General features: G+C 53.7%; 2 protein-coding genes across 2 annotated transcripts; one reads left to right on the top strand and one right to left on the bottom strand.

Moving 5' to 3' along the window:
* The first annotated feature begins 3,486 nt into the window (after positions 1 to 3,486).
* On the top strand, positions 3,487 to 5,643 carry LOC100220861 (C-signal). The gene is made up of 6 exons (XM_030282526.4): positions 3,487 to 3,745; positions 4,060 to 4,111; positions 4,316 to 4,503; positions 4,772 to 4,930; positions 5,028 to 5,147; positions 5,438 to 5,643. Exons 1-6 carry the CDS (start codon positions 3,599 to 3,601, stop codon positions 5,549 to 5,551), a joined length of 780 nt encoding a protein of 259 aa, XP_030138386.2. The 5' UTR covers positions 3,487 to 3,598; the 3' UTR covers positions 5,552 to 5,643.
* Positions 5,644 to 6,057: 414 nt separating this feature from the next.
* LOC100218016 (C-signal-like) lies at positions 6,058 to 12,021 on the bottom strand. The gene is made up of 6 exons (XM_012569959.5): positions 11,842 to 12,021; positions 10,962 to 11,013; positions 7,631 to 7,818; positions 7,120 to 7,275; positions 6,711 to 6,821; positions 6,058 to 6,400 (listed from the first exon to the last, which is right to left on the bottom strand). The coding sequence occupies exons 1-6, from the start codon at positions 11,983 to 11,985 to the stop codon at positions 6,287 to 6,289; spliced, it is 765 nt and encodes a 254-aa protein (XP_012425413.4). The 5' UTR covers positions 11,986 to 12,021; the 3' UTR covers positions 6,058 to 6,286.
* Between the last annotated feature and the right edge of the window lie 755 nt (positions 12,022 to 12,776).

Here is a 12,776-nt window from a genome sequence, read left to right as displayed (position 1 = left end):
TCCTCCGGGGCGGGGCGGGCGGCGGGGCCGGGCCGAGCTCCCGACCCTCCTCATCCTCATCCGCATCCCCTACCCCACCCCACCCCGGCCCTCCATCGCAGCCCAGTCCCCATCCTCATGTCCCGCCCTGTCCCTGTGCCCAGCCCCGCCGCTTCTCGTGCGTGTACCCGTCCCCCTGTAGAAGAGAAGGATCTGGGGCGATGTTGGAGCCGTTTCCAGTACATAGAGACGTTACAGGAGAGCTGGAGAACGACTTAGGACATCGCCCTGCAATGATAGCATAAGGGGGAACGGGTTCAACAGAAAAAAAGGCGGGTTTAGATTAGATATGAGGAAATTCTTCCCTGCTGGTGGGTGAGTCAGTGGCACAGGTTGCCCAGAGAAGCTGAGGCTGCCGCATCCCTGGAAATGTTCAAAGCCAGGTTGGATGGGCCTCTGAGCCTAAGGGGAAGTGCCCCTGCCCATGGCGGGGTGTTGGAACAACAGGTCCCTTCCAGCCCCAGTCATTCCAAGATTCCCTATGTTTTGGCCAGCTCCTGTAGTACAGTTTCCCATTAAGTAGTTCACACATGATGCCAAATCATCCCTGGAACTCTACCTTGTTTTTATGTTCTTTCCTTTATTTTTGGCTCCAGCTCCAGGTAATCCCAGGGGTTCCCCAGATGGAAGAAGCATCCTGCCACAACAGCCTTGCCCATCCTTTATCTCATCTTAAGATATTAAAGCCACTAGGTCAAATCTGTCAAGCAGCCTAGGAAATGTTCTGGTCGAATGGATGGCAAATTCCTCCCCTCACCCAGTTCAGCTGTGAGATGGGGCAGTCAGTGCTGTTCATCCCCGTGCTGGAGGCTCTGGTTCCATCAGTGAGCTGACACGGAGGGCAGTGAAATGGCATGACAAGGTGGATGTAATTGTCACCCTGTGTTTGGTTTCCATGGCCAGGTTTTGGTGGGGGGGGCTGCTTCTGGGGTAGCTTCTGTGGGAAGATACCAGGAGGCTCCTCCGTGTCCAGCAGAGCCTGTGGCAACAGCTCCAGGACTGACGAGTTGCTGGCCAAGGCCAAACCCTTCAGCCACGGTGGTAATGCTTTTGTGATAACATATTTAAGAAGAAAACAAAAAAGTTATTGTGCAGATGTAATTGCAGCCAGAGAAGAGCTGAGTGAGAATACGTGAGGGGAATAGCTCAGCAGACACCAAGGTCAGTGCAGAAGGAGGGGGAGGAGGTGCTCAGGCACTGGAGCTGAGATTCTCGTGCAGCCCATGGTGAGCTGGCTGTGCCCTCGATGCCTATGGAGGCCGTGGGACTGCAGAGATCCACCTGCAGTCCCAGGAGGAGCCCATGCTGGAGCAGGTGGATACCTGAGAAGAGGCTGTGAACACATGGGATGCCTGTGCTGGAGCAGGGTCCTGCAGGCCTGTGGAGAGAAGAGCTCATGCTGAAGCAGTTTTCTCAGCAGGGCTTGTGACCCCATGGAGAGCCCAAGCTGGGGCAAGCTGTGCCAGAGGGACTGCACCCCATGGAAGAGTGATCCATGTTGCAGCAGTTTGTGGAGAACTACTGCCCAGGAGATGGACTCATGTTGGAGAAGTTCATGGAGAACTGTCTGCCATGGGAGGGACCCCATGCTGCAGCAGGGGAAGGACTCCAACTCTTCTCCCTGAGTCACAGCAGGGAAAACCTGTGATGAACTGACCATAACCCCCATTCCCTGCCTGCCTGTGCTGCTGAGCAGGGGGAGGTAGAGCTGGGAAGAAGGGAGTAGTGGAGGGAAGGTATTTTTTTAAGATTTATCTTCTCATTATCCTGCTCTGATTCCGTTAGTAACAAAATTCAGTTAATATCCCCATTTTGAGTCTGTTTTGCCTGTGGTGGTATTTGGTGAGTGATCTCTCCGGGACCTTATCTCAACTCATGAACCTTTGTTACATTTTTTCTCTCCCCTGCCCAGTTGCAGAGGAAAGTGATAGAGTGGCTTTGGTGGATGTGAGGCATCCAGCCAGGGTCAACTCACCACACACATAGAAGAGTAGGCAGCAGGGTTTGCTCTTACTGACAAAAGCTGCAAATGGTGCATTTGGATGAAGGATCAGATCTCCTGAACATGACAGCTCATCATTGTCCAGTTGCAAAGGACCTTGGAGCAGCATCTCCAGCTGGAGCAGGAGACATTCCACAAGCTTATGCCCCCTAGTCCTGGCCAATCACGTCCTGTATAAGTGGTTATTAATTATTTTAAACTACCTACACAACATCTCTGAACTATCTTAAATGTGTATCTTCCACTGTTGCAAATGGTCTGTGCAGTTTGAGTGATGCTGCAGCAGGAACCAGCTGGGGAGGCTATGGGATCACAGAGTCAGAGGATCATTTAGACAGAAAAAGATCCCTGAGACCACCAAGTACAATCCTTCCGTCATCCATCAGATGCCCAGACCCTCTCTGCACAGTGGGGACACATGGAAGCATGCAGGTCATGGTTCCCCATTGATTTTTAGGTGCAATAGTAGCTCCTGGGGGATGATTCTATGATACAGTGATCCTCAGGCCTGTCCCAAAGCTCCTGAATCCACCAGTCAGATGCTTCCCTGGGAGTTCAATCCATCTGTTGGTTCAGTCTCTGCTGCAGGAAAGATCTGGGGAGTCCCTGGACCACCCTGGGGCTGGATGTTCACCTGCAGTGTATGTGCCTGGGCACGGCCCTGGCTCCCAGCCACACCAAAGTCACACCCAGGGGCAAAACTGAATTTTATCATAGGATCACAGAGCCATAGTTTGGGCTGGAAAGGATGTTAAAGACCATCTAGTTTCAACCCCCCTAAAAAAGTAGGGATGCCTTACACTAGATCAGGTTACTCAGAAGCCCATGCAGCCTGTCCATGAGCACTTCCAGGGATGGGGCAGGGATTATCCTTCTATCACATTTAAATATTATAGGTGCTGTTAGAGCAGACTCTGAGGAAAGAGGTCATTCTGGTCAGCCCTGGAAGGTTTTTTTCCAGTGGTCCTGGGGGGTTTTGAGGTTTCTCAGCCTATTCTTGTGGCCAAGGAACACTTGTCTGTCCTGGTTGCTCCATCCTCAAGTCCTCAAGGGATATTCACCTGTCCTGAGTGCTCCATCCCCAACCCTGGCTTTGGCATTGCATGAACTAAGGCAAAAAACTGCACTGTGCAGAGTCAGCGAGTCCAGCCTCGCCTGCCTGACCTTGGGCAAGGGGAGGGACAGGCCTGGGATCCCAAGAGGGAGGGAGGTGGTGGGAGAGAGTGTCACACTGCAAGGACAGGGACAGTGCTGGCCCTGAAAACCAAAAGGCTCAGGTTTGGTAGAGCGGGGAAGGTACAGAAAGCAGCACTCTAGACACCTTACCCAGGGCATTCCCTGCCTGGGCAGGGCACTTGTCTCCCTTTGCGTCATTCCACAGCCAGCAGGAAAAGTGGATCATGGGTATGGACCAGAGCCAAGAGATTGAGGTGCAGGCAGAGAATTTCCAAGAGCCAGGAGCTGATGCAAGTCCTCATGGGAACATGTGAGATAACCAAGTAGCAAAAGGCAGTGGCAAGGTCTAGGCGAGAGCAGTGCAGCCACAGCCAGGGCAGCATGGCAGGGCTCCACATCCGCTCTCTTCTGGTGACTGGGGCCAACCGAGGCATCGGCCTGGGGCTCGTCCAGCATTTCCTGAGGATGCCAAACCCACCTCAGTGGATCTTTGCAACCTGTCGGGACCCCAAGGGACAGAGAGCGCAGGTGAGACTGGGCAGAGGGAGACTGGATCAGGAATGGTGTTTGCAAGGGCTGGAGCTGCAGTCAGGCACCCACAGCACAGGTCAGCTGGTTTGGGACACCATAGGACCACTTGTGCATGGGATACGTGGAGGGGAGAATGAAACATGGCATGTATAGAAGGCACAGAGCCCCACTGATGTGGTGGCTGGAGCAGATGTTGGACGCAAAGTGATGCAGGGACAGAGATGGAGTGGCATGGGCTTTGCCTGGGAAAGGCTGAGCCTCTGCACAGCCCCTCCAGCCTCTCCATGCCTACACAGTGCCCTCTCTTTCAGGAGTTACAGAATTTGGCCTCCAAGCACCCCAACATCATCATCATCGCGCTCGGTAGGTGCCCCGAGGTGCGGATCCTTTGTCCCAGTTCCTCTGGCAGGTGCCCAGGCTGGGCACACCCCGGGAGCCCCGTGCTGGGCAGGAGCTGTGCCAACGGGCCGGTGCCTGCGGGGCCATCGGGCACTGCCACCTCCGGAGGAACAGAGGGGACTCCACCGTGGGGACGCAGGCTCTGACCTCCCTGTGTCGGCTCTGCAGAGGTCAGCGACCCCACCAGCATCAAGGCAGCTGCAGCCAAGGTTGGGGAGCACTTGGGGGGCTCTGGGCTGAACCTCCTCATCAACAATGCTGGAATTGTGAAGGTGAACACACTTGATACCGAGACATTCGAGGACATGAGGGAGATTTACACCACCAACACGGTTGGACCCCTGCTGATGGGCCAGGTGAGACCCTCACCCAAGCTGGGCTCTCCTGGGGGAGTATGAAGAAGGGCTGGTGGAAGGGGATCCTGCCTCCACTCTGGTTACAAATGCACTCTCAGTTATAAGAAGCTTGTGGAGCCATGGGCTGGAGCTCAGGAACTGGAGCCTGGCAGGGAAGAGGAGGGAGGATGCCTCTGTGCTGGTGTCAGTGTCGCCCAGTGTGGAAAGAGCTTCTCCCCTGCCCTGTGCCATGTCCATGTGTGCTCCTGTCCCCTCTGTCTCCTCGCAGGCATTTCTGCCCTTGCTGAAGAAGGCTGCCCAGGGGAGCCCAGGCTCAGGGCTGAGCTGCAGCAAGGCTGCCATCATCAACATGTCCAGCATTGGCGGCTCCATCGCTTCTTCCTATGGCTGGGAGCTGATGCAGATCACCTCGTACCGCTGCAGCAAGGTACTGGCACCCCTTTGCTTCCCCTGCCCTGGCCAGCTGCAGGTCCCCTTGCAGCCCCCCTTCCCCTCCCACCACCGTCCCGCACTGTGTCCCCCAGGCTGCTCTGAACATGCTGAGCAGGTGCCAGTCCCTGGCGTACAAGGAGCACGGCATCCTCTGCGTGGCGCTCCACCCCGGCTGGGTGCAAACGGACATGGGCAGCTGTGCCGGACACACGGTAGGAATTCCACTGGGGGAGGTCTGTCAGAGCTCCTCTGCTGATTTCACATGGGTGGGAGCTGCTGTCCTGAGCCCCTGCCCATGACTTCCCTGCCTGCTGGGGTAGGTCTCCCTGTCCTGGTCCTGGGTGCTGGGTGCCCCCATCCCCTCAGTTCTCGTCTCAGTCCCTCCTCCTGGGGTTGTCAGCTTTCCCTTTGTCCTGGAGCATCTCTTGCCCCTGGCTCCAGCTGCTCCAGGGCCCCCAGCCAGGCCTTGGGCATGGGCTGCATCTCCTCCTCTGCCCCACAGCCCCCTGTGACAGTGGATGACAGTGTGCAAGGGATGCTGAAGGTCCTCTCCTCCCTCTCTGAGAAGGACACCGGTGCCTTCCTGGACTGGGAAGGGAACGTCATACCCTGGTGAGACACCACTTCAGGATCCTGGCAGCCAAGATCCACCTTTGGCACTGCTCCCACCTCCCCCACATCCTCAATAAACTCCTGCTGAGACTCCCAGCTCTGTTGTGCAGTGCCAGCTCATGGGGTGGCCCTTCCCAGATATCCCACTCCTCCACTGGGGACTGGTGGTGCCCACAGCTGCCCCCAGCCCGTGGCTGTCCCTGGCATCCAGCAGGTCCCATGGCACTGTGACTGCCCTCTGGAGACCTCCCCTCCAGGAGGCACTGGAGAAGCTGGAGCAGGGCCCCTCTCCTGAGAGGAGAGAGATCTTCTGAGCCCCTGCAGGACTGGCTTTCCCAGGCCCAGGCTGAGCTGCCTGAGGGGCTGGGGGTCACAGGGAGCAGCTGCCCTCTCCCCTCAGCTGGGGGGTGCCTGGTCACAGGTGGGACACAGGGACACACAGAGCTTGGGCAGAGCACAGGGATCCTGCCTCAGGCTCAGACAGGGCTCAGACAGGGGTTTGAGACTGGGTGGAGACAGAGCAGAAAGGCATCAGCTGCCAGAGTTTACAGAGATGAGGGGTACAGGGGGACCACAGGGAACACACGGTGCAAGAAAGGAGACAGAGGCTGTTTCCCAAGTCGATTCCTTCTCCCCGGCAGTGTGGGGAGGGCTGAGGGTGAGCAGGGGTGACTGTGCAGAGTGGTGAGCCAGCGAGAAGAGGCTGCAGCACGGGCAAGAGGCGCTGTCCGTTTGTCCATCACCAGGGCAGGCTGTTCCCTTCCCAGTCGAGGAAGGCTCCAGAGGTGTCCTGTGAGACGCTAGCCAGCACGGTCAGGATGCCCCTCACGCTTTGCTCCACTGTCAGCGGTGCCTGCAGAAAAGGACAGTGAGACAGCAGCTGCTGGGGAGGGTGTATGCCTGGGAGCAGCATCCATGATGCATGATGCTGATGGGGATATTTTTCCTTACTGCCACACCTCTCCAGGCTGGCTTGGGGAGACAGGGCTGGCTATCCCACGTACTCGGTATGTCGCAGCTTGCTGCCTGCTCCCTGCCTTCTCTGCTCCTGCTCTGTCCTGGCAGCCCACAGCATCACACAAGATCCCCCAAGTGCCTCTGCCCTCCCAAGACATGGGGATTCAGTGGGGGTCCTGCTGACCACCCCCTGCACAGCCCAGTACCTCCTCTTTGCCCATGTCAGTCTTCACCCAGCCAGGATGGATGGCCATGCACAAGATCGCCTTGTCCTGGAGTTCCGCAGCCAAGCATCTCGTCACCATGTTCTGGGCAGCCTGGAAGAGGCACAGCCCTGCCAGCACAACTCAGGGAGTGGGCAGGCAGGAGAGGAGACATTTCATAACCACAAAATGTCTGTGGAGGTGGGAAATGGGACTTGTCCTGTGACAAAGCATCCGCATGACCTGCTGGGAAGGCTCAGTCCTGCCTGCTGCTGTCCCAGTCCTTGTGCTTCTGCCTGGGAGAACCAGGCAGGGGGTGGGTGGCTGGGGCTGGGGGTGAACCATGGGCTCCCTCCCCTCCATGGGCACCGTGCCTGGGACAGCATCTCCAGCTCCTCCCCTGGCACCTCACCTTGCTGGCCCGGTACGGGTACATGGGAGCCTCTGGGACGTGGAGGCACAGCCCGATGGAGCCCAGTTTGGAGGAGATGTTGATGACAGCAGCCCTGCTGCAGCTCAGACCCTCCTTTCCTGCCTTTGCTGCCTGCTCCAGGAGTGGCAGAAATTCCTGATGCAAAGACACCAACGCTTCATTAAATGCAACAGAACCCCAATTTGAGGAGCATCCTGGAGGGCTCTGTCACAGACTGTAGACAAGCAGCTGGACAGACACTCCTGGCAGAAGTGCAGGGGATGGGGAAAATGCCCCAAGGAGGGGTCAGGCTCCAGCCTTTCCCATCCCCAGGAAAGGAGTGAGCCGGCACAGTGAGCCTGGTGCAGGCTCCACGTGGGGAAGAAATAAGCATGGTGATGCTGGACTTGGCTGAGCTGCTGAGCTCCTCTGGGGAGATCCAATGATGTGCCCTTTTTCCCATCAGGGAACATCTTCCCAAGCAGGAGAAACACAAAAGGTCCAGACATACCTTGACAACCTGCAGTGGCCCAACCACGTTGGTGGCAAACACGTTGAGCATCTCCTGTGAGTCCAGGGAGCACAGTGTGGCGTGGGAGCTGATGCCTGCGTTGTTGATGAGCAGGTTCAAGCCCTGGTCCTTCAGATGATACCCCACAGTCTGCATGGCCCTTTGGATGCTGGGCAAATTCACTGTGTCTGCCAGGGAAAAAGCAAAGTGAAGAATAGCTCTGATGGATCACACAGCACCCACTGGAAATTGTGCTGTGGCTGGAACCAGCACTTCTTATCCAGAAAGGATGCAGCAGGTTTAGCAGATTAAGCACATTGGAATGAGCAGCAGTTTGTCCTCACCTCTTGGTTTTGCAGCCTCAGCTGAATTAAACCTTGATTCAACTAATTTTGGGTCATGTGGGGGCTACTGGTAGGAAAAACTTGTCTGTATTTGCTCTCTGTATTCAAGGAATTTATGATTGTGCAAGGAATGCTGGTCCTTGCACACTGAGACTCCCGGGTTTCCACAGGGAGCCATTTTTTTCTTCATGCTGTTACCCACAAGGTTTTGGAGCTGACAGATGAGCTGAGGTGAGTACAAGTAATGAAAGATTTGGGATGTGACCTGCAGTATTTGGTTGCAGGCTCTAAATCTGAACTTCCCTGTCCCTACTGACCAAGTTGTGGAGACAACCCCTCTCAAGCAACAAGGCAGAACTGAAACTGGGCTAACAGGGATAAGCACCCCCAGTGCCTTCCTCTTTGCTTAAGTATTGGTATAGCTTCTGAAATTCTGCCATGCTTTAACTGCAGGATTTTTCTGACTTAGGCAATAAAAGTGGTGTTTTTTTAAGTTTGTGTCCAGCTGTCAAGGCTGCTTGTTAGGATTTACATCCTGTCCTGGATACTCACCAGCTGAAGTGGCCATAGTTTGTTTGTTTAAAAAAGTAATCTAAATACCTTCAGACTATGAAACAGGCTGATTAGATCAACATTAAACTTTATATATTGCATTTTAATACCTCAGGTGTAACACAGAGCCCTTAAAACCATGAATATTCGCGTGTATGGGCAGGTTGGTGTGCCCTTGTTCCCATGCACATTTCTGTGCCTGTTTTTTGCAGATGCCAATGTGATGAGCCTGCTGGGAGTGGAGGATTGCAGATTCCTTATTTTTTTGAAACAGTTTGGCCCCTGAGCTGTATTTCTGTTCTCATGCTTAGGAAAGAGTGACTTAGCATAGGTTTACAAGGCTGAAGATTTCTTTCTTGGAATATTTATACACTGGTGGGCAGCAAAAATATCCTTTTTCCTGGCATTTTTAACTAGCATGATGTCTTTATGGTGGTAAGCAAGTATGTGAGAGGCATGGGACTTGTTGCTACCTTGTGTTGTGCAGTGCAGACCTTTGTACAGGTGTCCTGAAACATTTGGGATAATCTGGGATTATCTGCTGTAAAGCTGCTGGGAGGGGAAGGAGCCTTGGGATTCAAGAGGATATTGCAGGTCCAGATGCAAGATAAATCACAGAGTGCTTTGGAATTACTTCCTTGGATAACAATGGGATGAAGTTCAAGGTTCTGTCACTCCACCACATGTGAGGGATCTTTTGGTCACCTGGTGAATGATTAACTGCTCTGTTTGGATTAGCTGAGTCATGGTTCCAAGGCATGTGGGACCAAGACATTTTTAGTCCTTAACCACCAAATTTGCTGAAATAAAAAACTCTTGTCTCCCTGGAAGAAATAGGGGTGGGAAAGAAAGAGAGATAATGAAGTGACAGATCTTACACATTTTCGAGGGTTTTTTTTAACTTTTCTTTCTGAAAAGTCCATGCCTGTTATTGGTTTGAAGACAACCCTTCCAGCTCTCTTACCTATTGTGGAGCAAGAGAGCTGGAAGCAACTTCTCTTTTTAAAAAATATTTTGTTGCTGTTGATATTTAAGCACTTTTAAGCTTATTTTGGGACTTTATTGACAGTCTGGGGCTTAGGCTGTATGTTTTAGTAAAGATTGTTCATGTAGTGGCCAGCCCTTTTTATGTTGGCCATGCTCTTCCCACCAGTCACTGCCAGTTGGGGCTCACAGCTGATTTAATTTTTGTTACAGAGAGAAGATGTTTTACTTTAATAATCTACTTAATAGCAAAAGAGAGATTTGCTGCCTTTTTGTAGTAAAGCCTGAATTCAAGAATGCCTTATTGTCTAAAAAATATTTAAAAAATTGAACTTGAACTGAAGTTACTTGAACTTATCAGGTGCTTTTAAACAAGTAAACAGGTAGGTAGGTATGTCGGTAGGTACTGATACTGAATAGCCTTGGTTCAGTTTTCTTATTATTGGCTCCAATGAAATACAAATATTTAGAAGTTATGGGTTCTTCCCACCTCACTTATTACAGCAATGGCAATCCTAGTGCAGGCACTTTGCCAAAACATTTCTTTTGAATTTAGATGATATTTTAATTATTTATTTATAAAAGCAGCCCCCACTCAGACACAGGGGAATACAGGAAATTTCTGCTCTTTGAGACATTTCCTCAGCCAGATGCTCCTTATCTCCCAAACTCTTCACCCAAACACTGTCCTCCCCAGCAAGACCCTGTCCCTGTCTAGCACCCTGGAAGCTTCTTTCCTGTGATTACCCCAACTTTGCCAACTCCAAATGCCAGCCTAGCCGTTCTCCTTATGCTGTCTAGGTCTATTTGCTGCCTTGTGCTTCTCCCAAATGCTGCTGAAAAAAGTCATTTGAGTTTGGCCTACATCCATACAAGGAGGGAATGGCCAAGAGCAGAACTCCCCAGTCCAGGCTGTGGACATCCCATGCCTCTGGGTCAGAGCATCAGCCTGGGATACCAGGCTGGGCAGATTTCCATGTGTTATTTTTAGCGATTTTTTTCCTCCCTTTTCTGCCTGAAAGAAATACCAATCATGGCCACCTGCAAGGGGATCCCAAGGGATCCCAAACCAACCCTCCTACTTAGGAACCATCCAGGCGGTTACTGTGCCCTGCCTTGCTTCACTTTGTGAACCCATGTGTCCCAGCCCAAAAGCTGGGCACTGTATTTAGCATCTCTGGGAAGAGACATCATGCCTTTCCCATAAAACTTGCTCAGCTGAGATGTCTGGACCCACCTCTGCCTCCTCTGAAGCCAGTTTGACTGCTCCAGCCAGGGCACAGCTTAATTTGCAGGGAGAAGCTTGCCCAGGTGTGCATGGATCCCTCCCATAGATCCCTCCCCACCTGGCAGGCCTAGAACTTCCTGCAAAAGCTACCCCTGGTCCCACCTCCAAAGTCACCAGAGAGCTGGAAGCAGTGTTGGGTGCAAGGAGAAAAGTTGCTCCATACCTAGCTGGACCAGTTTGATGCTGGAGTGCTGGGTAGCTAATTCTTGCAGGGCCTGGAAATAAAGTGATGGGGCAAGGGAAAAGATTAGAAGCCAGCAGTGGCATGTTCAGGTGTCCCACCCCTGCTCCCAAGTCACTGTGCCAGGGTGGCTTCGCTTTCTCTGGGGAAAGAGTGCAGGGCCATTCCCTGTGGATGGGGTAGGCCAGCAACCCCACAGCCAGCAGAGGAATGGTACTGCTGGGCTTAGGAACTGCCCTCCATCCTGAGTGGTCCCAGCACAGAAAAGGGGTTGGCTGGTCACTGGCACAGCCAGGAGCAAGTGCTGAAGACATGTGTAATTTCTGTAGTTTTCCCCCTCTCCACACAGCCCCCAAAGAATCTGACCAGCTCAGAGATATGGGGCTGTGAAGGGGGGAATACCAGGAGAGGGATAAGTATTCAAAAGAGGCTCTTACCCCAGGGGGTTGGTACAGCTCTCTTTATTCTGTGGTGTCCATGGAGAGCGGGGCACAAGAGAAAGAACAGGAAGTCTCAGGGGTCTATATAGGTTTTGGACAGGGTGGGCTTTCCTGGCTCCCCGCCAACCCCGTTGGGGCAGGAAGGAGGATCCAGGGGTTATCATGATCAGAGCCACAGAGGCCTGGGGAAAGGGGGGAAAAAGGGGTGTCCATGAGCTCACCGTAACAGACATGTCTGCCTCTCCAGCCTCATCCCACCCGGCCACACTGGGCACTGCCTTATGCAGGGAGCTGGGGGAGGGGGTTGCAAGACCCCCAGAGCACTCCTGGGCTGCCCAGCCAGGACAGCAAGCCAGGGGATCCCACGGATCCCCTCTGCTCACCTGTCTCAGCACCACCCCATTCCCTGTGCCCGCACTGACCTTCCCTCTCGGGCCCTTGGGGTCGCGGCAGGTGGCAAAGATGTGCTGGGGGGGCCGGGGGCTGGCGGCGAGCTGCCGCACCAGCTCCAGCCCGATGCCCCGGCTGGACCCTGTCACCAGGACGCTCCGAGCCAGCGCAGCCATGTCCCCAGCCTCTGCGCCGGGCGGTGACACATGGCAGGGTTGCCGCCTGCCTGACGTGAAGAGGAGCCCGGCACAGCCCAGGGTGTGGCTCTGGGCACCCATGGGGACCAGGACAGTGCCAGCACCTGGCCCCTCACCTGCCCCAAATGGAGCCAGGATCCCAAGAGGACCAAGGGCTCCCTGACATTTGGCACATGGGGCTGCATGTCACCTGCATTGGTACTATGCTCCTCTAAAGCCCCATCTCCCAAAATCTCTGTAACAGCAGAATGTCCACCTCTTCACAGGCTTGGAAGAGCACTATGAGGAAAAGGAGAAAAGGTTCAAATCTGGCTGTGGCCAGCAATCTCCTTGTTTGGGGGGTAAGTTTGGGATGGTTGAATTCTGAGACACTAATCCAAAGCCCAGCCTGGGAAGCACAGGGAGTGCAGTTTGTGTACTGCTGGTTCCAATCCTGCCAACACTTCCCCCCAGAGCATCCAGAAGCCAGCAGAGAAGGACACCCCACTCCCTGCAGCCTTGACCACTGACTGCTGGGGCTTCAAGCTCACATCCATCACCTTCCTCCTTGCTGGAGGACAATGCTGGATGCTTATAAGCAGAATAAATGGCTGTAAAAGCAATGCTGCTGCAACCCAGGCCAGCCCGGGGGCATGGATTTTTAGGATGCAGAAGTATTAAAAGAAGCAAAGAACTGCCATGTAAAAAGCTTCAGCTAAAACAGAAAAATTCAGGCAACATGAATATGAGGTGGGGCAGGAAAAAAGAAGAGGAAAGCAGTCGGGTGGGTC

This window comes from Taeniopygia guttata, chromosome 11 (genome assembly GCF_048771995.1).
Source record: "Taeniopygia guttata chromosome 11, bTaeGut7.mat, whole genome shotgun sequence".
NCBI lineage: Eukaryota > Metazoa > Chordata > Aves > Passeriformes > Estrildidae > Taeniopygia > Taeniopygia guttata.
The sequence above is the reverse complement of the archived record's forward strand: the minus strand, read 5'-3'. Positions and strand labels throughout refer to the sequence as shown.